The 26,368-nt window shown below is 37.1% G+C and overlaps 2 protein-coding genes across 3 annotated transcripts; both read right to left on the bottom strand.

Moving 5' to 3' along the window:
- Positions 1-1,548: 1,548 nt before the first annotated feature.
- On the bottom strand, positions 1,549-4,568 carry LOC147519499 (serine carboxypeptidase 1-like). 2 transcript variants are annotated; one of them, XM_086591083.1, is made up of 9 exons: positions 4,134-4,568; positions 3,879-3,986; positions 3,385-3,659; positions 3,007-3,252; positions 2,770-2,876; positions 2,490-2,576; positions 2,104-2,209; positions 1,820-2,008; positions 1,549-1,717 (listed from the first exon to the last, which is right to left on the bottom strand). In XM_086591083.1, the coding sequence occupies exons 1-8, from the start codon at positions 4,507-4,509 to the stop codon at positions 1,859-1,861; spliced, it is 1,455 nt and encodes a 484-aa protein (XP_086447209.1). In that variant the 5' UTR covers positions 4,510-4,568; the 3' UTR covers positions 1,549-1,717; positions 1,820-1,858. The 2 variants fall into 2 exon arrangements, with proteins under 2 accessions (XP_086447209.1, XP_086447207.1); XM_086591081.1 differs by having other exon boundaries at positions 1,549-2,008.
- Positions 4,569-5,783: 1,215 nt separating this feature from the next.
- On the bottom strand, positions 5,784-23,985 carry LOC147519498 (serine carboxypeptidase 1-like). Its single transcript, XM_086594138.1, has 12 exons — positions 23,980-23,985; positions 22,756-22,930; positions 22,295-22,407; positions 19,838-19,895; positions 19,698-19,786; positions 19,597-19,665; positions 13,126-13,410; positions 12,970-13,076; positions 8,036-8,044; positions 6,299-6,370; positions 6,037-6,142; positions 5,784-5,939 (listed from the first exon to the last, which is right to left on the bottom strand). The coding sequence occupies exons 1-12, from the start codon at positions 23,983-23,985 to the stop codon at positions 5,790-5,792; spliced, it is 1,239 nt and encodes a 412-aa protein (XP_086450264.1). The 3' UTR covers positions 5,784-5,789.
- Positions 23,986-26,368: the final 2,383 nt, after the last annotated feature.

Here is a 26,368-nt window from a genome sequence, read left to right as displayed (position 1 = left end):
TACAGTCTTGCAATAGTGAAATATATTTGGTAATTCTTCAACCATTTTTTTTTTTATGAAATTGCCTTTATTTTATTGATTAAATTACAAAAATTCAAAGAAATTTGATTTAATAATAAAGACAAATATGCCATTTAGATTCAACATATTTTTTTTCCCAAAATATATGGTCCCAATATGTGGACGTGTGCACTTTTTAACAAATAAAATAAATTTATGTAACAAATAAATTTGTTAGCTTAGTAGAATTGCGTATATGCTTTTGTTTATTTACAAATTAGCTAGGCTAAAAACAGCATATATGTATGTCAGTATGTGTGTTCTCCAATCTCTACACTATATGATAGCAGGGTCTTTAGGAGGCACACTTCTTAACCGAACAGTGTATTTCTAATTTCTCTATTTTAAGATTTTAGAACCACATCTCTTAATTATTCTAATCAGTTTCATCTTTTTTAAACAATTTACAAAAAACTTTTTCACTTTACTGAAATTAGAATTAGTTTCATATTATTTAAAATAATTTAGAAAACCTCTTTTACGACACTGAAATTATATTCAACCCTTCCTAATGTTTTTATATTGTTTTTTAGATTAGAACTAGAATTCATAAGATCATACTACCCGTGAGATGTTAGAGCGAGCGACATGTTTAAAGACTTAAAACAACACCAATGCGTAGCATGGTTCGCATACTTGTACCATTTAATAATTACACAGCCAACACCAAAGAAAAAGTTGGAAATGTTTTGCACGGTACGGTTGAGCAGTTTTTTGTTATATAGTTCCACCTAACATAGTTTAGACCAGCTGTTGGTTCACTTGGTTGACAATAATCACAAGATAACAAGAAGTTGTCTTACCCCAAAGCCCGAAGCACTAGTGAAAAACAAGGGAGCGATCGAAGGGGAGTGAGCTACAAATAGAAAAAACTCGTACAGTTAGGCGACCATATATAGTCTTTGAATTGGCGAAACCAGTCCAATATTAGTCATCTTTACAATTGGTGACCAAGGGCATCCAATGGGTCCAATCTTCAAATTTAAGAGAACAATTAAACTCATCTGCCCCTATAGTTACCATCCTTTAAAACTATCTCTATATCTATCACATTTATAGAGGTCCCGGTCCTAACACCAAAATGGGTCATAATAATTTCAGTTGAGTGGTACCAGCAAAGTTGGTCAAAATTGCTCATATATTGGGAAATATCCCAGGTTCGAAACCCCACCCGAACAAGTTGTCTTTTTTAAACTTGTTTTGTACCAAATTTAAAACTTAAATCACAATGAAATGTTACAAATGGGACTCGAACCCAGAACCTACGGGTCTTGGGCTATCTACACTTCCACCATACCAATTTCACAAGAACTGAAAGTTAATACAAGATTTAAAATTAATTTTAAAGGTTAGCATTGTAGGACACAAAATATAAGGGTCCTCTATGTCCCTTCTCTTATACATATCCCATTATGAGGGCCTTTAATTCGTTACTTGTTTGGGCAGATTTTCACTTTGAGTGCATACATTATCTACTACACGTACTCATCACCTCACAAGAGTAGTGCCCATTTTATTTTTGCGCAAGGAAATACAAAAAAAGTCGAACCAACTAATGTTAGCACAGAGCCTTCGCATTCGTATATTTCTTTAGTTGTGCTAATCTTGACCGCACATTCACACCAACTATCGCTGAAGATTTGCAGCATTAGCGCATCTAGTAAGAAGAATCACTTCACATTCAAAGTTATATATAAAAAGTTTTATAAAAGGAAATCTGAATTCTGTACTTATTGGTTTCTGAGGCTGAATTCTGTACTTATTGGTTTCTGAGGTGATGGAATGAGAACAATTAGAATTAACCGAATCGGGTTGGAGGAAGTTTCCCCTGAAGGAAAGATGCTATCATAGTGAGTGCTCGCTCCGGTTGGTAGCTTGGAACTATATGCCCCGCTCCTCTCACTGTTGCGAAAACGAGTCCTTTGTATCCAACTACATATCCTCCAACCTGCCATGCCATCTTACACTCATTTTCTACATGATGTCTTTTTGGAAGTAATACTGCAGTCTGCAGTACATAGTTTGTGCATAGGAACAGCTTACCTCTTCATTAGTGTACCACGGATACCAAGCAGTCTCGATAGGAAGCTTGAAGGAGTTAATTGAGTACTTTGAAGATGTGACTGGAACGCGCCCATCCATATCTCCACTGCAAGAGGGATCAATAAGTACTAGTTCATTCAAAGTTGCAGTTTAAGAGTTAAATTCACTCCTCGAGACTCGCCCCTTCTGGACAGCGCATATATCTGTAGGAAACAATTCTAAATCCATTCGACAAACTTACGACCTTCTCACTGGTTATTGCCTATGGGAAATGCCCTCAGGGGATTACATATCGATCAAGAAAAGTCAGCTTCTCTGCCCCCTCAAAAGATAGGGCTACTTAAGGTTCAAAATGGACTTCGATTAGTACAAAATTTTGAACTTGCCTGTATATCCAAACGCTGATGTTACTTGCCATTAGCTGTTTGATTGTTGGTAGTATAGTTGTTGGGCTGTCATGCCAGCCTAGACCACTGCACGATTTTACGTTATCAATTCTTCTGATAAATAATGAGGCAATAGGATGATTGTAGTATTTTTACAAATGCTGCTGCCAGAAAATTCAAACCACAGGAAAAAAAAAAGGCCTTGCACTTTATGTACTGATTAATTTATCCCGGTAACAATTCGCAGGCGAATCAGTAGTATTAATGTTTTGAGGTGTACCTGCAACTGTACCACTTCCTGAGATTTGCATGGAACGCCTTTTGCACCTCAGGAAGATTCAAATAGGCGTCTACGTAGATATCGGTGCACGGATCAAAATTGTGAATCTGGGTCAGGCCAATTAAAAAATTAAATAAAAACGACAATAATAGCCATCCTACTGACCTTATATTAGCTTTTATATAATCTAACTGTCTAACTACACATCATAACTTAGTCTGCATATATGTAACTCACCGATCCAGTTGAGCTATTATTGATTTCATCTTCATGGCATAGTGGAGCATATATGTTGTAAATATCAAACCTTCCCGATTCAGCACCACTTTGGCTTATTGCATTAAAACACTGTCTACTTTTAAAATCCGGGACACAGTACTTATGAATAGCCATATTAGTCTCATCTGAATTCATAGCATGAGTCCACAAATAATCAAGCATTCCAATTCTATTATCATAGTCGTTGATCAATGCATTACCAATCTGAAAGAACAAATTAAAGTAAATCAACTTTAATGAAATTAGAAGGTATGGATCAATCTCAACGTATAGATCAAACTTTAATGATGTTGATGGCGAAGAAAGTAAAATTGAGACAATGTAAAGTGATCATACGGCGAGGCCTTTGAGATTGATAACAGTCTGATTGGTGTTTTTGTTGTTGAGAAGGATTGTGTATGCAAGCTGAGGTACATAATGACCACTATAGCTCTCACCAGTTAAATAGAACTCCCTGGTCTTATATTGAGGGAACCTCTCAAGCCAATTGACCAGAAAAACATAAGCATCTTTCGCAGTTCTCTCATCACCACTCTTATCATAGTCGGACGATGTGTTTGAGTACGAATACCCAACTCCGGCTGGAGATTCCAGGAAAATCACATTTGCCACTGCAATGTATTTCAGAAGCAGAGTTTTAATGAACATTCTAGTTGAAATCTGCTACACCTCAGTATTGCAGGCTCAAAACTTGGGTACAGAATATGTAGGATACTCTTTTAAGGGATTAAAGAGTTTGTTGCACGTGAAATTTTTTCTTACACTCAATAATAAAGTCCAACAACTCTGCCATGCGCACAATTGAAGTCCTTGAGAAATTAAGTAATTACCATTGTTCCAAGCAAAGTCGTTTCTGTAAAGAGTTTTTCCATCGCTATTGACTCTGAAAGGTCCTAATTCCTCCATAGCCCCATATCCCAGGGAAGAACATCCTGGCCCTACACGCCAACAAAAAGAAAAGAGTTCAATTTCCACATTTCCAATGTATTATTTCAGTAATATTCTATATATTTCATTCAAGTAAGAGTATTTTCTCTTTATTATTGCTTCACTAGAATATACTCAGTAAAAAAATTCAGTAGTACCTCCATTGAGCCATAGCACTAGAGGGTTTGATGAAGAGTTCTGGGGAGATTCCACAAAGTAATAAAACAGTGCTCTTCCTGCTGTAGGATCCACGGTCACATAACCAGAGTACTGATCAAAATTCACTCCTTCAGGTTGACCAGGCAATGCATCGATTTTATCAGCTTCCATCAGTCCATCCTGTGGACCAATGTACACTTGGGAGGACTCATTGTTGGTTTCTAATTCAGGCCATGTATCGGGTCGTGGGGGATTGTCTGATGTCCGCGAGTTGATTAGTTTATCAAGATAATTAATCTGATTTGCATGAGCAATGATAAGGAAGGCTAAGCAGCAGCAAAAAAAGAGTAGCCACGTAAACAGTGTTAACTTCATCCTTTGTTATGCCAACTGGAGAACAAAGAATGGAGCTTAAATAAGGTGTTGTTCGAGGGACGACGAGAATGTCAAGAGGTATTGGTTGTTCTTTATTGGATTCTTCTTTGTTGTTGTTAATGAACAAGAACATAAGAAAGCACAAAGAATGGTTTGTACTTTCTGACATGGTTATGGTTAGGAAACAAAAAAGAAGGACGGCTTTTCAGAATAATGTGTAGAAACTTATTAAATGTCTCCACTATAGGAGAATAGATGTACAGCCCCGAAAGCACGTACTTCATAGGAAGTTATGAACTCCGAAAGTGGACCTACACCAACAGGACTGATTTTCTTATGGGTGCGATGTAATACAAATCTACATCATGGTTTGTACCTTCTTTCCATATTTTCAACTCTTCTCGGAAGATCTCCGTGATCATGGGCATAGAGTTTTCTTGTGTAGGTTTACTTTTTGAATTCTGCTGGTAAAATCCAAACAAATTGGTGGCGTGTTTAACTTCTATATAGCACTAAGTTGTATCAGTGTATGTTTCAAAATTCCTTGTATTAATTAATTTGTTATATTTATTTATTTATTTTTTGGAAGTTAGAAGTTGGAATTAGGGAAGAAGAGTTGGTATTTCAGAGTCACCCAAGAAAAGTTAAATCAATTTTGGTTTGGTATAACTTAAGTATAATTTTGGTTTGGTATTTTTATGTGCACCCTAGTGGGTTATATATATGTTCAGGAGTGTTTCATGATTGTGTGGCTTATAGCCTTGTGTTTGTAGTGCGTATCCTCTATCTAATGATCGTGTACTCTTAGGGATTTGTAGTTCTCTGAGGGAGGAGATGTAACCCTTTAAAGATCATACTCTTTAGGGATCTTGTAATTAAGCTTTATGCTTTTGGTTCTATATACAGGTGGGGGTCTGCCTTAACCCCATAATTTTTTTTTTTAAAAGAAAACTTTGGATAGAGTAGGAACCTTTGATTTTAGGAGTTTGGGTGTGCTAACATTTCAAATATAAACTACTTGTACGTACCTATTCTTTGAAGCATATATCTTATGTTTTATTTTTGTTTTACACTAAGATACCGTGAATCAAGCCTAATGAACTTTATGAACTTGAGTTGCACGTTGAACCATCTATTCTATATTGGATTAGACACATGAAAATGGAATATTAGATTAGACATACACATATAATAGGAACATTTTTTACATCATATTAAATGGCAAAGGAAAATAATATGAAATTCTTTATTGATTTTTGAGAATGTGATAGGGAGAATCATTAGTATGTCCCGGATAATGGAAGTTCCCCTTGAAGGAAAGATGCGATCATAGTGAGTGCTCGCTCTGGTTGGTAGCTTGGAACAGTATGACCTGCTCCTCTTACTGTTGCTAAAACCAATCCCTTGTACGCTTCTACGTATCCTCCGACCTGCCAGACCATCATAATCGTCAAATTCAATGTCAGGATCATCGTCTTAGTAGTATTAGTAGTGGAAGTATATATGACCATGACTCGCATAGATTACCTCTCTGTTAGTGTACCATGGGTGCCAAGCGGTCTCAATGGGAAGCTGAAAAGTGTTGATTGAATACCTTGATGATGTAACTGGAACGCGGCCATCCGTATCTCCACTGTAAAAAGGGTCAACTACAATTAATATTCCTTAAAATAGCACCTTAACTTTCATAGAAATTGTGGTCCTGATTTTTTTTCTTGAACAGAGCCACACTTAAGGTACAAAAAAGAACATTTTGGACACTTGACCGTGTATAGAATATTGTACTTGCCTGTATATCCAAAGACTGATGTTATTCTCCTGCTGAATTATTGGTAATATGGTTGTTGGACTGTCATTCCAAGTTTTTTTTTTCCAAAATTCTATAGCAACCGAATCTTTTGAACCGAATTTGTGAACACACTGACGTGGCACTCATCAGGCAGGGGGTGCGTGTGTATTGGTCAAAGAAGTACTGAAAATCAAGGTCTCTCTGCTTGCGACGTCAGTGTGTTCACAAATTCGGTTCAAAAGTGTGAGTTGCTGTAGAAACACTTTTTTTGGTTGTATAGCGGGTTTTTAACGAGGTCCCCTACCCCTTTATTTATAAAAATAAAGCTTGGAGTCAATTACATCTCATATACTGTCTTCCACTAGCATCCTCATATACAATTTTCCTATTATCTTCTGAGAATGAACTAGGGATCAGTTCAATAAAACTCACATTGGGCACATTTGCCGCTAATGCATCAGCTAATTTATTACTCTCCCTATACACATGTACTATTTCAAACTTTTCTAACTCTTGTATAATGTGCTTCACTTCCTTGATGATGTGTCTCACCTGCCACGGATGTGTCCCCTTTAGAAATGATATAACATTTTTTGAATCATGCTCACAAGCACCCTTTTGATATTTCGTCTCTTCGGACGGCTTTAATCCTTCTTGCAATCCACGTAGCTCAATCATTGCTATCTCACAAAATGACGATTTTCCATGTCTTTGCCGCAACCACTTCTCTGTCTCGCTTCTAATCACGGCCAGACCCACACCCTCCAATCTGTCCTTGCAATGTTCCATCGAATTTAGATTGTACATACCTTCTCCTCCTCTTTCCCACACACACATCCTTCTTGTCTCCCTCTTTATTACGGTGTTCACGTTCCATTTTTCCATAAACCTTTGACGCCTCGCCCCTTCTTCCCGGTTTATAGTTTGTTGAACTTAGCTTTATCTTTACATCTCCAAGCATCCCGTGAATGAGGTCTTTGCGGTTCTCAGGCTGATTTTTGAAGATTCGCTTTGTTTCGTTCCATCCATACCCGGTAAAAGAACGCATTGACAATGAGCTTCAACAAGATCTTTCTTCCCTCCATTACCTTTATTCTCCCCGCAACACCCATTCACACTTTCGGCTTCCCACGCCATGGCAAATTTTGCCTTGAGTACCTTGCATAAGTAATCGGTTGTATCCATATATATTTGGAATAGTTACAATGAAAAAACAAGTGTTTCTCCGCTCATCTTCCCTCCAACACAGCACACACATTTTCGATTGCACTACTCTCCAGTCATACATCTTACTTAGTGTTTTTAGCGCTCCTTTCATTACCATCCACCCAATGAACGAGTGCCTCGGGATGTTATTCCGAAACCATATTGTTCTGTACCAATCATTATTACGTATCTTTCTCCTCATCGTCTGATAAGTTTCTTTCAGCTGGAACTCACCATATAGCGCATCAGTCCACACTACCTCATCTGCTCCCACCTTTATTGTTACTCCCTCTTTCATCTCCTTCACTATCTCTGGACATTCTCTCCCCAGCCTATTTGTTATACTCCATTCTCCATTATTAATAAAGTTCGCAACTGGTGTATTCATATGACAACTTGTGTCATATGTGAATGTTTGTGGGAACACATTCTTTAAAATACCTCTTGGATGCCAAGGGTCCTGCCAGAAGAGTGTATCTCTGCCATCTCCTATCTGATGTCGCACTATAAGTTTTGCATCATCCCTACTATTCAAAATAGCTCGCCAGCTATATGAGCAATCATTCGGAATCTTCATGCTCCATAAGTTCTTAGTTCTGATGAGATTCTTCCAAATCCAAACAACCCATAAGTTATCCTTTTTACTAACCAAATTCCACACATGACGCATAATGGCAGTTTTGTTCACAGTATTAACATTCCGTATTCCCAGCCCACCTTCTTCATATGGATAACACACTTCATCCCACCTAATCAGTGCGTGAGACGGTAAACAATCTGTCCCAGTCCAGAGAAAATTTCTACATAACTTATTTATCTCATCCAAGATGCTTTGAGGCATTATGTACGTTGCAAACCAGTATACACTCAAGTTGCTGAGTACCGACTTAATGAGTTGCACTCTACCAAAGATATGACAAAGATCTCTTACCTCGCCCATTTCTGTATTCTCTTTCCCACTTTATCTATCAACGGCAAAGCATCCGTATGTGTGAGTCTAGTCGTTATCAAAGGCAATCCTAGATATTTTACAGGCAAACTCCCCCTAGCAAATTGCATAGAATTGGTTATAGAATCACATAACTCCTCATTCATCCCTGCAAAGAAAATTTGGCTTTTCTGCACATTCACATCCAACCCCGTACTTTGCTTAAACAGTGGAAGATTACTCTTTAAGCATTCTGTTGTTTCAAAGTCACCATACATGAATGCTATCAGGTCATCAACAAACGATAAATGTGTGATGATAGGATCCTTGCATCTATAATGAAGTTTGAATTGTCCTTTCCTGACACTATGATGCATAAGCTCTGTTAGTAACTCCAAACAAATAGGGAGACATAGGATCACCTTGCCTGATACCTCTTTTGCCTTGAAAGTACCCATAAGGTGCTCCATTCACCATTATAGAGTATATCGGAGTTTCTATACATACTTGTGCCCATGCTATGAACTCCTCTGGCATTCCATATCTTCTCAGTGCAAACACCACTGTTTCCCACCTCACCATATCATAGGCTTTCCTCAGATCAATTTTTGCCGCACATTTAGGAGGTGCTTCATTCCTATGATAGTTGTGTAGTAGCTCATGTGATAATAAGATGTTGTACTGTATCCTTCTGCATGTGATGAAAGCTGACTGGTTATTAGAAACAATACAGTTAATTACCCCTTTCATTCTAGCAAGTAGAATCTTTGAATTTTTGTAATACATTTGTATCCCACAGAGGTAGGGCAACATGGTATCAAAGCTATGCATGTAGAATTCAATCCCCAAGCGGAGAGATTCAACAATAGGGGGGCTTTTTACTTTTTGGTATCAAAGCTACTTTTGGGTTTGTAGAATTCACCCAACTCATAACATCCATCTTAGATCTGAAAACCCTTGTATTGCCTTCACAAAATCATCTCCAATAACACTCGGGCAGATTTGAAAAAATGAAGCGAGTAGCCATCATTCCCGAGCCTTTTCACTATCAATATCGCTAAAGCTTGCACAATCTCATCCCTTGTTACTGATTTCTTCATCTCATCTTTCTCATCTTGTGTTACCTGATATCTAGGCTGCATATTGCCATATACCTCAAAGCTTATGTCTCGCAAACTATCGGGCCTATATACTCTTTCATAATACTTCACACATTCTGCTCCTATCAGGTCTCCCTCTTCAATCACACTACCATCATTCTCAAAAAGACAAGTTATTCTATTTCTACTTTGTCTCGCTTAATCGACTTAAAGAAATAAGCCGTATTATTATCTCCGCCTACTATAACTTGGTCCTTTGATTTCTACCTGTGGAAATCTTCCTCCACTATAGCTGCATGGACATGTCTCTGAGTAGCTACCCTTTCTTCCTTTATAAGCCCATTATTCAAAGGGTCAACTTGTAGCATCGTGCGTGCCTGTCGGATCCTTTCTAGTGGTATCGGCTCTAGTAATAACATTACCCACTCTAGTTTTATTCCACTCAATCAACTCACCTTTTAACTGTTTTAGTTTCCTCATGAGTTTATACATTGGATTCCCTCCAAATTCAGTTGCCCAAGCATGTTTGACAACTTCCATATAACCCTCTTCCTTCACCCAAAAATTAAAAAATCGAAAAGACCTCTTCTTTTGATGTCTCTGCTTAAGTGGATATACAATTATGATAGAATGATAAGAAGCAATTCCTGGATTGAGAAACTCTGCTTCATGTTCTTCAAACTCATCATACCATCTAGCATTGACCATAACTCTGTCAAGCTTCCTCCATGCCCTTATCTCTTTCTTATTACTCCACGTAAGTGTATTTCCTTTAGACTTTAGATCCATCAGCCTTATTAAGGTTACACACTATAAAAGGTCTGCAAAGTGTTGTGGCCTTGTCTGTGCACCACTAACTCTCTCATACGAATGTAACACTGAATTAAAATCGCCCATTACCATCCAAGGTTGCTGATTGATATAAGAGAAGTTGATTAGCTCATCCCATAACTGTTGCCTTATGTATAAATCAGTGCTCCCATATACCATAGTTAGTACAAACATACTTCCATTCCGTAGCCTCACCTCCATAGTTATGTATTGTAGCCCCTTCTTAACCATCAAAACTGAGTATACTTACGGATCCCATACCACCCATATTCTGCCCTTATCACTATTTTCATAGTTATGACATATATGCCATCCAGCGAAACATTTATTCACTATATAACTCATTTTTTCTTCTTTAACTTTCGTCTCCACTAACTCTACTAAACTTAAATGAAACTTTCTGATCAACTCCTTTACTTCATTATGCTTGAAATTCATATTGAAGCCTCTCATATTCCAACATGCTGTACTCGTCATTTAATATTGGGCTGTTTAAGGGTGCCACCCTTAGTGAAAACTTTCTTGCCTTTGCTGCTTGTTTGCCCACCAGCCTCTTTTACCGCACTCGTCTGACCTCCAATTTGCAATGCAGCAACATTTTTTTCCAGAACTCTCCTTAATCATGCTAACCCTCGTTCTCTTCTCACCCTCTTTTATTTTCTCTTGATTACTATTCTCTACTGATCTCTCCTTTTCAATCCTCTAAACAGTCCCTTGTACTGTGTTCTCAATGTTGTATCTTTTCAATTCAATTCCATCTTCTTGCTGTATCTCTTTCCCTTTCAAAACTGTTTCCTCATTTCCTCGTTTTTCCTTTCCCTTAATGGTGCTTTGTTTCTTCGCTCTAATTGTGTGTTTTCTGCCTGGTGATTCCCATTTTCCCTCCTCCTCTACATTGTGCACTTCTTGAACCTCCTCTATTTGTTTTGCCTCCTCACTCTGTGTTGCCTCCTCCAAGCCTTTCTCAGTTTGAACAACCTCCTCCAAGCCTTTCTTAGTTTAAACATCCTCATTCACCTTGACTTGCTCAACTTTACTATCCTTTTTCAACCATATAGCCTCACCTTGTTCATTTTTCTCCTTAATCTTCCTCGGACAATTTTGCTCATTATGACCAAACACCTCACATTGTAAGCATCGTGAGGGTTTCCAATTGTATTCAAACGATACCTTATATGCCTGCCTTTGGTCCAGCACCACTGGTATACTCTCTGGATATACACAATTGGTATCAACTTCCACGCAAACTCTTGCAAAGGCTGTCCTTGACATGGATTCTGTTAGTTTATCAGTGAACAAGGGTATACCAACTGCACTCGATACTTTGCTGAATCCAACTCTATTCCACATCTCCATCGGAAGTCCTTTCACAACCACCCAAATAGGTATTGTCTTCAGCTCTCGTGTCTCGGCTTCAACAAACAGCTTCCATGGTCATACTACAAATAAATGGCTTGCTATGTGAAAAGAACCAATGTCTAACACTGCCCTCCTTTCTTTTTCCTTTTCGAACTTGAAAGTAAACATATTATCACCATATGGTTTCATTATAAAGCTTTTGATCCCCCATGTACGAGTAACTATCTCCTTGATATAATTATAACTGATTCTTTTTCCCACAAACGATCTAACCACCAGATTCTCAAACTTCTTGTTATAATCAGCAAAATTTTCACTTTTAACATGTATCACTTGCTTACCATTCACCATCGTCGGAGGTATGTAAGAAAGTTCCTCTCTACCTACTGACTTTCTGCCAAGAATCTCAACCCACGAGTTCTTCAGCACTTGTGGTGGTTGCACGAATGAACTCTTAACCTGTTCATCTTCCTTCACGTTTACTTTGGTCATCGGATCCACTTCTTTGCCTTTCTTCTCTCCCATGTCTGCAGTTACTTTCTTGAAGATGAAGTCTCCATTTTCTCCCTCACCATTAATTCTCGATACCCCATGTATTTCTGCTGTTTTTGTTGAAAGATTTATGTGCTGCACAAAATCACTATACTCTTCAAACTCCTCGACTTCTTTCACCGCATCCAGCAATCTCTTGGCCTCTCTTAGTAAGTCTTCTTTACTTGTAAGAGTCTCTGATGCTTCTTCACACAAACCACTCGATTTCAGATTCATTCCAAACTCCTCAAACAACTTTCTTCTATATTTCTCAACTGATCCCTCACCATATCTAGCCTTTATTTCACTATCAAAGCTATCCATCCATCCGCCGCGATCGGTGATGATTTCCCTGGACTCCCAGCTGGTGTGCTAGGGTTTCCTAAACCTAAAACTCTCAACTCTCGTGTGTTTTGCATATTTTTTCCTAAAAATTTGTAAAATGTCCTAAATACCCCTAAGTTTAATAATCACCCCTTAGAGGCCACCATTAACAACTAACACAAGCTTCAACTGTCATTCCAAGTTATTAAGCCACTGCGTATAATTTACATTTAGAACGAATTTTTTTTGGTAAAGTAATTTAGAACGAATTGATCCATGCATAACCATATCTGTAAATAATATTTTGAACAGTTAAATGTTGCTGCCGTGAAATCCAACATGATCGACTACATGTAGACATCTAGTGATCGAGAAGTTATGTACGCATATACCTGCAACTTGACCATGTTGTGGGTTTTGCATGTAAACTCTTTTTCACCTCAGGAAGATTTAGATACGTATTGACGTAATTATCAGAGTATGGATCAAAATCGTGCACCTAGTTCAAGCCAATTTCGCAAAAGTTCTTAACTTGGATACTTCTACTGACAATATAAGCCATGAACACAAAGCAGAAAAAAATTACTCATCGATCCATTTGCGCCATTGTGGATTTCATGATTACATAGTGGAGCATATATGTTGTAAATATCAAGATCTCCCACTTCATTATCACCTTGGTTTTGTGCTTCTACACACTTTTCACTTGAAAAATCTGCCTCACAATTTTTGTGGAGTACCTTGTTCGTTTCATCAGAATTCAATGCATGTGTCCAGTAATAATCGTACATGCCCATTGTATTTGTATAGTCGTCGATCCAAGCATTACCAATCTGCGATAACAAATCAAATCAAGTTAAATTTGTTAGGAATATAGAACTTAATTGTACTTACTCTTCACCAATTACCAAACTATACAAACCTTTTGTCTTGTAAGTGTCTTGTACTTCTTAATTAAATCCGAGCCTAGTGTAGATACACTATGTCCTTAAGACAAATTTTCCCCCTCACGGTGCTTGAAGGTTGATGGGAAACTGTCTCCCAAGATAGAACGGATTTCCTTCTATAGAAAACTAGCACTTCAATTCTATAGAATCAGCGAACACAACATAGTATTTGACTAAGAACAGAGGGAGAAGAGAAAGATCAGAAGTCTGTGTGATCTGGTGTATTTTTCTCTCCAAATTCATCCACTATTTATAGGTGAGTGGTTCCTCTTCGAAACAACACAGTGACTCTTGGGAAAAAGTAAACAACTCTTTGAAAAGTCACATGTTTCGAAAAGACACACCATTTCGGCATAAAGCACTATTTCGAACCAGTGCCTATTTCGAAAGGTCACACCTTTTCGGCATGATGCACTGTTTCGAACCAGTCATTTCGAAAGGTCGCACCTTTTCGGCATAATGCACTGTTTCGAACAAGTGCATCATTTTTAAAAGGTTTTTCTCACATTACGTACTGTTTCAAGAACAAGTGGGGTAACTTGGGAGACAAACTACTCATTCATATTTTAATGGATTTGTGCAAATTCATTTTTTTTTAACAATCCCCCACATGAATGAAAATTTGGCTTCTTCTATCATAAACATCGGATTTCTGTTCTTTTACAAATGAAAAGATACCGCATCAAGTCAAGTAGCATGGGAGGCCTTGAACTTGCCTTAGTGAAAGACGATCGGATTTAATTGGACGATCAGTAGACTTCAATTAATGTCCTTGAACTGTCAGCCATTTGTATAAACCTAGACAATCATCTTCACGCAATACCTTCTCGAATACTGTTGGTTCTCACGTTTTTGTTCATTTTGGCCTTGAACACTTCTTGGTTTCAGATAGTGCTTTTGAGACATTTGCCTTTAAAATTCTTATAGAAGCGGCCCCACTTTGCACTAACATAGGTGATTTCTATAAAGAGTATCTTACAATACTCCACTTGGATAACATAATTTTCTAAGATATAGTAAATCATTAAAAACTTGACTTATCCTGGTTCTCACGGCAGATATGCACTGTCTTATATAGGAATGGGTTAGAGTATAATATTACTCTCCAGTGCTAACTGAGTCACAAATATAATTCAGTTGGCCCATTGAACCTAGATCTTGGGATCTCCAGTCAACTAGGTTGGTTTTTCCATTATGATGACTCTTGGTTGATTATCTCAAAGGCTTTAAGCCCATTCCCCTTGATAATCTTTCTACTTGCTCTCTTGTTAAACCTTTTGTAAGCGGATCCGCAATGTTATCTTTTGACCTTACATAGTCGATTGAGATAACTCCATTTGAGAGCAATTGTCTAACGGTATTATGTCTACGACGTATGTGTCGAGACTTCCCGTTATACATGCTACTCTGTGCTCTACCAATAGCAAATTGGCTGTCATAGTGTATACACACTGCTGGCACAGGTTGAGCCCAGTTTGGAATATCCTCTAAGAAATTTCGAAGCCACTCTGCTTCTTCTCCAGCCTTGTCCAATGCTATGAATTTTGATTCCATAGTGGACCTCGCTATGCACGTTTGTTTTGAGGATTTCCAAGAAACAGCTGCACCTCAAAGTGTAAAGACATATCCACTTGTGGACTTTGAGTCTTTAGTGTCAGATATCCAATTAGCATCGCAGTACCCTTCTGAAACGGTTGGATATCTTGTATAGTGCAAACCAAAATTCTGATTATACTTTAAGTATCCCAAAACTCTCAATATGACAGTCCAATGATCTCTGCCAGGATTACTCGTATATCAACTTAGCTTGCTCACAGAGTATGCTATGTCAGGCCTTGTACAGTTCATGACATACATTAAACTACTAAGTATACGAGAGTATTCTAGTTGAGATATGCTATCTCCAGTATTTTTGGCTAAATGAAGATTTACGTCAACTGGTGACCTTTTTGGTGTGATGTTATATTTCTTGAACTTGTCAAGAATCGTCTCAATGTAATGAGATTGTGATAGAACAAGTCCATCCTCCATCCTAGAGATCTTAATTCCTAGGATAACATCAGCGACACCTAAATCTTTCATGTCAAACTTACTAGACAACATTTGTTTGGTAGATTTTATGACATCCATATTACTACCCAAAATTAGCATATTGTCTACATAGAGACAAACAATGACACATCCCTTTTGAATGCTTTTGACATAGACACACTTGTCACACTCGTTTATTTTGAAACCGTTTGACAACATTGCATTGTCAAATTTCTCATGCCATTGTTTAGGTGCTTGCTTCAATCCATATAAAGATTTAACAAGCTTGCAAACTTTCCTTTCTTGTCCAGGAGCAATAGACCCTTCGGGTTGTTCCATGTATATTTCTTCATCTAACTCACCATTCAAGAATGCCGTCTTTACATCCATTTGATGTATCTCAAATCCATGTATTGATGCTATTGCTATTAGCATCCTTATGGAAGTTATTCTTGTAACTGGAGAGTAAGTGTCAAAATAATCCAATCCTTCCTTTTGTCTAAAGCCTTTGACCACAAGTCTAGCTTTATACTTGTCGATTGATCCATCGGTCTTTAAATTTCTTTGTGAATATCCACTTATATCCCAAAGTCTTGGAACACGGTGGTAAATCCACCAATTCCCATGTATGATTTTGCATTATGGATTCAATCTCGCTATTTATTGCTTCTTTCCAATAAGTAGCTTCGGAGATGACATTGCCTCCTTGAGCGTTTGAGGATTATTTTCCAACAAGTATGTTAGAAAATCAGGTCCAAAAGACGTTGACGTCCTTGACCTTTTGCTACGTCTAGGTTCCTCCTCAATTTAAGCTTTGTGTAGGATGGTTACTAGTTGTAGCATCTAAAGTTCTCTTTGTTGAACTTAACTCTATATACACATGTTATAATGGAAACGTCTTTTCAAAGAATGAAGTATTCCTTGACTCTATAATTGTATTAATATGTATATCTTGAAATCTCGATTTATGAACCAGAAAAACGATATGCACTACTATTGTTTGCATATCCAATGAATACACAATCAATAGTCTTGGGTCCTATCTTCACCTTCTTACGTTTAGGGACTTCCACTTTAGCAAGACACCCCCACACTTTTAAGAATTCATAGGAAGTCTGATGACCTTTTCACAATTCGTATGGTGTTTTAAGCGTCTTCTTGTTAGGAATCTTGTTGAGAATGTAATTGGCAGAAAGCAAAGCTTCCCCCCACAAATTTTGGGGTAAACCAGAACTTAACAACATAGCGTTCATCATCTCTTTTAGAGTTCGGTTTTTGTGTTCCGCAATACCGTTTGATTGAGGTGAATAAGGAGTCGTAGTTTGATGAATGATTCCATGTTCATAACAGAAACCTTCAAAAGGTGATTCATATTCACCTCCTCTATCACTCCTTATAGCCTTAATCTTTTTGCTTAGTTGATTTTCAACTTCATTTTTATAGTGTTTGAACATTTCAATTGACTCATCTTTACTTCTCAACAAGTAAATATAACTATATCTAGTGCTATCGTCAATAAAAGTAATGAAATACTTTTTACCACCTCTAGTTTGCACGTACTTAAGACCACATATATCTGTGTGTATTAAGTCTAGAGGTTCAGTACTTCTTTCAATGGAATGAAAGGATGATCTGGTCAACTTGGATTCTATACAAGTTTCACATTTATGGTGTGGGTCTATTTTTAATTTTGGTATATAGTCCAAATTAATTAATCTACGCAAAGTATCATAATTAACATGTCCTAATCTACCATGCCATACATGTGAATACTCAATCAAGTAAACAGAAGATTCAACTTTATTGGCTCTTTGGCGCAATAGTAAAACAAGACATCCTAAAGAGCACATCCTGAAGATAGCCCTTTCCCACGAATACATCATTCTTAGTTAGTACAAATTTATCAGAAACAAAGACTAACTTAAAGCCATTCTTACTCAGCAGCAACCCAGAAACCAAGTTCTTGCAAATGTCAGGCACATAGAGCACCTCATTCAGAGTTAGTTCCTTCCCAGAAGTCAACCTCATCACCACATTTCCGTTGCCTTCAACCTTGGACGTACAAGAGTTTCCCATAAAGAGTTGTTCTTCCTTTTCCACAGCATGATAAGTGGTGAACATCGACTTATTGAGCATATGTATGAAGTAGCACCGATATCCACCCACCATTCCCTTTCATTTCCAATCATGAGACATTGAAACCACAGCCAGATAGGTTCATGTCATTAACATTGTCAGAAAGCGTGTCCATTGTCATATTGGCTTCAGTCTTTTGCTTCTTATACTTCTTTGGCTTGCGACATTCACTTGCCTTATGTCCAGCCTTCCCACAATTGTAGCACTTGCCCTTGAACTTAGTAGGTGTACTACTCTCTTCACCTTGAGCTTTGTCTTGGTGCTTCCTCTTTCCCTTAGCACTTGATCCTTCCACAACATTGGCCTTTGCCACCATGGGATCCTTGCCGCTTCTTCCGGATAGGCGGTTATCTTCCTCTATCCTTAGACGGACAATCAGTTCTTCAAGATTCATATCTTTGCGTTTATGCTTAAGATAGTTCTTAAAATCCTTCCAAGATGGTGGTAATTTCTCAATCATAGCAGCCACTTGGAAAGATTCTCCTAGGGTCATTCCTTCAGCAATGACATCATGGAGGATTTACTTGAAGTTCTTGGACTTGGCTTATGATGATCTTACTATCCGTCATTTTGAAATCAAGAAAAATGCAAACTATGAATTTCTTCATGCCAAAGATCTTCACTCTTTGTATTATTTTGTTCAACGAATCCCAAAGTTCCTTAGCAGTCTTGAACACACTATACACATTGTATAATGAGTCAGCCAACCCACTAAGGACGACATAATTTCTACACAAGAAATCAACATGAAACCAAGCATCCTTGGCCAAAACCTTATCTTTGTCGGTTTCATCAGGGCTTACATCAGGAGCCTTATCCTATAGAAACCTTGCCAAGTTCAGGATAGTCAGATAGAAGAGCATCTTCTGTTGCCAGCGCTTGAAATCAGTTCCATTGAACTTTTCAGGCTTCTCCCCATGAGGAACAGAATGGGAAACAACAAGAGGAACGAAGAAAGCTAGAGTGGCGGTGGTGTTGCCATATTCTGAAATATAACTACACTTTGTTATTTCCTTAAACCAAAAAAGAAAAGAAAACAGAAACAAATTCTGTTCGGTAAAGAAGAAGAAGAAAAAGAAATATGTCTTAAGTTGTTAGGAATATACAACTTAATTGTACTTACTCTTTACCAATTACCAAACTATACAAACCTTTTGTCTTGTAAGTGTCTTGTACTTCTTAATTAAATCCGAGCCTAGTGTAGATACACTATGTTCTTAAGACAGATTTCCCCCCTCACGGTGCTTGAAGGTTGATGGGAAACTGTCTCCCAAGATAGAACGAATTTCCTTCTATAGAAAGCTAGCACTTCAATTCTATAGAATCAGCGAACATAACATAGTATTTGACTAAGAACGAGGAGAAGAGAGAAAGATCGAACTCGTGTGATCTGGTGTATTTTTCTCTCCAAATTCATCCACTATTTATAGGTGAGTGGTGCCTCTTCGAAACAACACAGTGACTCTTGGTAAAAAGTAAACAACTCTTTGAAAAGTCACATGTTTCAAAAAGACACACCATTTCGGCATAAAGCACTGTTTCGAACCAGTGCCTATTTCAAAAGGTCGCACCTTTTCGGCATGATGCATTGTTTCAAACCAGTGCACATTTCGAAAGGTCTCACCTTTTCGGCATAATGCACTGTTTCAAACAAATGCATCATTTTTAAAAGGTTTTTCTCACATTACGTACTGTTTCAAGAAAAAACCCATTTCATCTCAAGTGGGGTAACTTGGGAGACAAACTACTCATTCATATTTTAATGGATTTGTGCAAATTCATTTTTTTCTAACAAAATTTTGATTGCATCAGAGGATACTTACTAATCTAAAAGAAATATAACTACATTTGTTTTGATTATGCCAAAAAGTTGTATTTACAACATCTATTTATGAACATATATACCGCAATGCCTTTGAGGTTGATGACAGTCTGATTGGTATTTTTGTTGTTAAGAAGGATTGTGTACGCGAGCTGAGGTACATAATGACCATTGTAGCTCTCACCCGGTTAGGAAGAGGTACATAATGACCATTGTAGCTCTCACCAGTTAGGAAGAAGTCTCTAGTCTTATATTGAGGGAACTTCTCAAGCCGATATATATCGAAAAATTATCGGAAAATCGGATTTGCTCGTCATAAGTCAAATTTGACCAGGAAAACATAGGCATCTTCAGTAGTATTCTTATCCCCACTTTTGTCATAAATTCATAATCAGATGTTGTGTTTGAATATATCGGAAAAAAATCCAACTCGGAAATATCGATGTTGGGGGATTCGGAAGATAACATTTATTTTTGGTCCATGGTCATACAATCATCGTTGTGTTTGAACAATGCAGATTTGTGATGCACAATTTATACTTCACACTAGGGGAACACAGAAGTGAGACCTTGTAAATATAAGTTCCGGTACGGTGTACATACCTTGTTTTTTTTGCTGAAGGTGATTTTGTATTAATGAAAAAATGTCACAAGGGAACAAAAGAAACATGTTTTGAGTCCACTAGGAGGCATAATTTGAGATTTTGGAATTTTAAAAATCAGGAAAACTAAAATTGATAATATTTCAAACCTATGTTATATTGTGATTTCGATTAATTTCGAAATCATTAATATTTCAACTCTATTGTTTTTTAGGGAGTGACTCTCAAGGACAAAACTGCCGAAAACGTAACTCTCAAAGACACCTTTTTTTTTTTCGTAACTCACAAGGACCGGGTAGATGAAAGGTCAAGTATACCCTTGACGCGAAATAAAAAACGGATCGGGTAGATGAAATGTCAAGTATACTCCTGACGCGAAATAATTAACGGCCCGGCCCAGACGAAACGACCTGGTGTATTTAGTATGAACAGTAGGTGTGAACAATCACCAATGATTGTTCACACCCCCAAATCCCCAATTACAAACATTAGCTATGAACAATGAATGTTCATACCTATTGGAGCTATGAACAATGATCCAATAGGTATGAACATTGATCCAGTTATGAACATAGATTGTTCATACCTATTTGGGAGTATGAAAAATCACTGTTCATACATCAAAAATGTTCATACATCAAACATGAACAATCATTGTTCATGACAACTTTTAAATTTTTTTCAATTGGTAGGTATGAACATTGATTGTTTATAGTTCTTGGGTATGAACATTCAATGTTCATAGTCCTTAGGTATGAACATTTTTCAATGTTCATAGTCCTTTGGGTATGAACATTCGATGTTCAGTCCTTGGGTATGAACATTCAATATTCATAGTCTTTTGGGTATGAACATTGATTGGGTATGAACATTCAATATTCATAGTCCTTGGGTATGAACAGTCGATATTCATAGTCCTTGGTATTTTGGGTATGAACATTGAATGTTCATAGTCCTTTTGGTATGAACATTCAATGTCCATACATCAATATATTGTATAAGGTACATTCACCTATTTGGATATGAACAATCATTGTTCATACACCAGTAGAAGGTATGAACACTCATTGTTCATAGTAAAATAGCAGAAAGAGTAAAATCGAAAAATATTTATTTTAAATTCGGGCTATTTGTCCTTGAGGGTTATTTTCACAGAAGGGTATAGCTGATATTTAAAAAAATATAAAAAGGCGGGGCCAACTTATTTTGTCCTTTAGGGTTACTAATTTTGAAATAGTGGGGTTCGTAAGTTACTTTTCCTTAAAATTTGTCCTTGTGAGTTACTCACAAAAAACCGTGTCCTCTAGACTCCATTTTCTCCAAAATTGGGCTTTGGGACCAATTTATTGATTGTTTTTTCCGTTTGTTTTAAAAACCAAAATATCTGGTGGAATTCTAACATTCCGTTCGAAATTATGAACACTGCTGGGGTGAACTTATAATAAGTTAAGTCTGAGTTTCTAGCCTGTTTAGAAATGGCAGTCCGGTGCACACCAATTAATTTGATTTGCCTTACTAATCTGGAGTGTGTAAAATGAATTGGTCAACAGACTGAACCAGTCATTACTAGGGCAGTCAATGGGTTTCGATAATCCGATAACCGACCCGAACCAAACCGATAAAAAACGGTTTGGGTTTTGGTAATTTAATTTATTTTCTACTGATCCGAAATCGAACCGAACCGAACCGATAAGATATTGGTTTGGTTTCGGGTTTGCTCTCCACCGAGCCGATATGAACCCGAACCGATAAGATAATATTTTAGTAATATTTATGATTAATTTTGTATATGTTTATCAATTGTGTGGTTGAAATTTAAGATTTAATTGATTTTATAGTTTTCGGTTCGGGTTCGGTTTGTAATATTTCTTATCGGTTCGGTTTGGTTTTGGGTTTTCAATTTTTCTTATCGGTTCAGTTCGGTTTCGGGTTCCAAATTTCTGATCAGTTCGGGTTTAGATTTTCCAGAACCCGACCCAAACCGATCCATTGACAGCTCATTACACAGGTTCTGACACTTCAGTCAAAATCAGTCAACCAAAAATGGGAATAACTCGCCAATTTTTACAGATTTTATGCTGACCAGAACATATGATCGATGACATGCTATTACGCAAGGTATATTGTGTTAAGTTGTCATGCAACCAGAACATTTTATGACACTGCAAAATTGTCCTTAGTTACCATTATTCCAAGCATAGTCATTTCTGTAGAGAGTTTTTCCATCACTGTTGACTCTGAAAGGTCCTAATTCCTCCATAGCTCCGTATCCAAGGGACGAACTTCCTGGCCCTGCACATCCAAAGAAGCTAATGTAAATACATATATTTTCTACATTTGTCATGTATTCTAATTTATAAAACTCCATCTATATAGCTTATTCATGTATATGAGTATGCCACTGAAAAGGTCGACAGAGAAATATTGGTAGGACTTATTTTAATTTTAAGCTCTAATCCAGGTGGCCACCAATCCGAAGACCTTAGAGACTATAAGTAATATTCAGATCACTTTGAAAACTATTGTGTTACATTGGATTTATATGTATATAAAGTTGAAATTTAGAACTTGCAATACAATTTTTAATGATCACAGGAATGGTCGAATGGATGACAAGCAGATAATGGATTAGAATATTACCTCCATTGAGCCACAGTACAAGAGGATTTGTTGAAGAGTTTTGGGGGGACTCTACGAAATAATAGAACAGTGCTCTTCCTGCTTTAGGATCGACTGTCACATAACCTGAGTACTGATCAAAATCCACTCCTTCAGGCTGACCAGGCAATGTTTCGATCTTATCGGCTTCCTTCGACTACTAATGTACACTGGTGAATATTCACCATTGTTATCTACTATGGGCCATGCATCGCCTTGAGGCGGCTTGTCTGATTTACGCGACTTAATCAATTTATCAAGGTGATTGATCTGATTGGCATTACTAACGAGTGGAAAGCTCAAGAGGCAACAAGAAAAAAATAACCATGCAAAGAATGTCAAACAATTCATTCTCTTTTGTTGATGCATTTGAACAACTAAGAGGCTGAAGTGCTTTTAAATAAGGTAGCAAGGTGTTGGAGAGGCGAGATTATCAAGATGCATCTGATGCTCTCTTTTAATTTCTTCATTGTTGATCTTAAATTTAATTTTGGACTATAACACTTCTTTGGTACTGTCAAATTGTTTTTTAACCAAGATGAGGATACAACATTATTTCTTCGGTACTGAGAGTAAACGATGAAAGAAAAACAAACAAGAGTAAACGATGAATACTTAAATAGTACGTTATTACTTAGCTGTTGAGATAACTCCACCTAATGTGAAAGTTAAAATGTCATCCATCCATCACATCTAAAACCTTTTAGGTCAGCTAGGACACAGAATATACTCCGACAGACGACAATACTTTCCGAAAGGCAATAAAGCCGCGTGAACAGAACAATGAACAAATGGTTGATAAATTATGTACAGAATTTTGCTAGAGATAGAGAGTTTGCAAGTTCTCTTTGAGCTTGACTTTGCATACTGTATTGGTAAAATTTGGGGTTTTAGTAAAAGCATTCCCAATGCAAACAGCATTGATTAGCAGCTTGTTTTTTTTTTTTTTTTGATCGGGTTAAAAGAGGTGATATGTAATATATAATAGGGCCAAAGATTACATAAAACCTGACATCTTCTCCTTAAAGGGAGACGTATGAGAGAGGTCCTCAAGCAACAGACGAACACAACTTATCTAGTCAATGCAAAAGAAACATACAGAGAAAGCTTGCACCATACAATGCACCCCGACGCCTCGCCCTCAGAGTGGAGCTATGAGAGAATCCCAGTTCACCACAGAGGACTACTTGATTAGCAGCTTGTTACCTCCATATAGGCACCACATCAGGGGTTGTCCAATGCAAAAGTGATTTTAAACTTCAAACCGAATGTTTCATTCCATCTAAATGTAAAAAACGAAAAAATATCGAAAAGACAGCCAGACGGAAAAAAACCGAAAAAGTCGAAAAAAGTAAAAAAAAAAAACATGTGGAATGGAATGAAACATTCCGTCCAGAAAAAAAAAAATGAAAAATTTCAAAAAAATACACGAGACGGAATAAAAAATTCCATCCGAAGCTCACAACTTAGTAACAATCTCAATAGCAAGTGCTGCTCTTATTGTTACTTAGAAAAAAGCTACCCTCATTGTCATCCTTGTATTGAGCCATTATTTTTTGCTCAACAAAAGTGACAAGTTGCTATTTTCCCTCAAAACTGCTTGCATTGGGAATGCTCTAACTAGGAAACTAACAGAAAGTACCACAAGTTGTTGCCAGATATGTGGAATGTTGAACTTCATAACGCGGTACAATGTGGACTCGATCTGACATTTCAAGATTTAGATGTTTTTTTGAACTGGGGTCCGGGCAGTGATGGATCTAGGGGTGGGGGTAGGTGGTCACCACCCCAAATTTTGAAAAAACAATAATTATACACTATAATTAGTCAAAATGTTGTAAGAAATGTAGAAAATATTTTAATTTGCAAGAGCCTGCCCCCTCAATTTTTTTTTTGTAAGTTTGAACTACTGCACCTACAAGAGTTGCCCCTGCAAGATTCAGATGTTTCTTTGAACTGGGGTCCAGGCAGTGATGGATCTAGGTAGGGGTGGGGGTAGGCCGTCGCCACCCCAAAATTTTGAGAAAACAATAATTATACACTAGAATTAGTTAAAATGTTGTAAGAAATGTAGAAAATGTTTTAATTTGCAAGAGCCTACCCCCTCAAATTTTTTTTGTAAGTTTGAACTATTGCACCTACAAGAGTTGCCCCTGCAAGATTCAGATGTTTCTTTGAACTGGGGTCCAGGCAGTGATGGATCTAGCTAGGGGTGGGGGTAGGCCATCGCCACCCCAAAATTTTGAAAAAACAATAATTATACACTAGAATAATTAGTTAAAATGTTGTAAGAAATGTAGAAAATGTTTTAATTTGTAAGGGTCTGCCCCCTCAAATTTTTTTTGTAAATTTGAACGACTGCCCTACAAGATTCAAATGTTCCGGGTAGTGATGGATCTAGGGGTGGGGGTAGGCCATCACCACCCCAAAATTTTGAAAAATCAATAATTATACACTAGAATTAGTTAAAATGCTGTAAGAAATATAGAAAATGTTTTAATTTGCAAAGGCCTGCCCCCTCAATTTTTTTTTTGTAAGTTTGAACTTTTACCCCTACAAGAGTTACCACATATACATATAGAAAATTTCGATAGCCACTGGTAACGGAAATTCCATGAAACTTTCAAAATTTTAGTTCCTTGATCTTGACTGGTTTATTGAGTTCATTTTCATTTAATTTAACTAGCAATAATGTTACCACATCAAAGACCATTAATACTGAACAGTCCAGAATGCTCCCAGGAAGCCACCTCAGCCCCCTTTTTTCTCTGAGGTGGACACCTCAGCTTTTACAATTATTCGGCAGGAAAAAAATGAAATACACACCCTATTTTTACAATTGTTCACAATTAATAGTAATAACCCAAAACAGATAACCCTTCCCTTTCGACAAACCCCAAACCTCTTCTCTTCAAAAAAAAAAAAAAAAAAAAAAAGCTAATATTTAAAAAAAAAAAAAAAAAAAAATCTCTGTCTACTTTCTTTCAATTTCACTTTCACTTTCTCTCTCTCCATTTCTTGAATTTCAATGGCGAGCAACAATCTACCTTGAAGAATCATCAAGGTTTGCTTCTTTTCAAACTTCTCGATCCTTCTTTCAATCTTCCTTCTTAAAAGGGCCTATTTTTTTAAACCATTGATTGTTTGTTTTCATTGTTCAGGAAACACAACGACTCTTAAGTTAACCAGGTAACTTTTTTGATATGGGTAATAAATTAGTGAAAATAATTTAGTTAGTATTAAATAAAAAAAGTAATCTTTTTGTGAATTTGTAGCTCCTGGAATTAGTGCTTCACCTTTTGATTTTTAAGGATTGGAAATGTCGATTATTGAGCTGGGATTATGTTGAATTTCATGGTTTTTGTGCAATTCGATGAATGTATATGTTAGGCATTTGATGTCTATTTTTTTATTTTTTTTAAAGTACTACATTTTGGTATATTGGATGTTTCTGAGTGAAATGCATAGTTTTTTTTTTATAGTAACTTTGTAGGTTAAGATACACAAGTTGCTACTCAAGTCGAAGTTTCAAACATTGGATAAAGATGAAGTGGGTTTGCTTTTTGTTCCATCTTATGTAAAATGTGTGCGGATG

The sequence above is a fragment of the Coptis chinensis genome, chromosome 2 (assembly GCF_015680905.1).
Source record: "Coptis chinensis isolate HL-2020 chromosome 2, ASM1568090v1, whole genome shotgun sequence".
NCBI classification, from domain to species: Eukaryota; Viridiplantae; Streptophyta; class Magnoliopsida; order Ranunculales; family Ranunculaceae; genus Coptis; species Coptis chinensis.
This window is presented reverse-complemented; position numbering and strand designations above follow the sequence as displayed.

Coding starts and splice junctions, on each gene's coding strand:
- LOC147519499 (XM_086591081.1), bottom strand. CDS start 4,509: ATGAAGTTAACACTGTTTACGTGGCTACTCTTTTTTTGCTGCTGCTTA. Junction 3,660..3,878: donor CGACTTTGCTTGGAACAATG/GTAATTACTTAA, acceptor AATACATTGCAG/TGGCAAATGTGATTTTCCTG. Junction 2,210..2,489: donor ATCAGCGTTTGGATATACAG/GCAAGTTCAAAA, acceptor TCCCTCTTGCAG/TGGAGATATGGATGGGCGCG.
- LOC147519498 (XM_086594138.1), bottom strand. Junction 19,666..19,697: donor ATGTACCTCTTCCTAACCGG/GTGAGAGCTACA, acceptor TATGTACCTCAG/CTCGCGTACACAATCCTTCT. Junction 6,143..6,298: donor ATCAGTCTTTGGATATACAG/GCAAGTACAATA, acceptor CCCTTTTTACAG/TGGAGATACGGATGGCCGCG.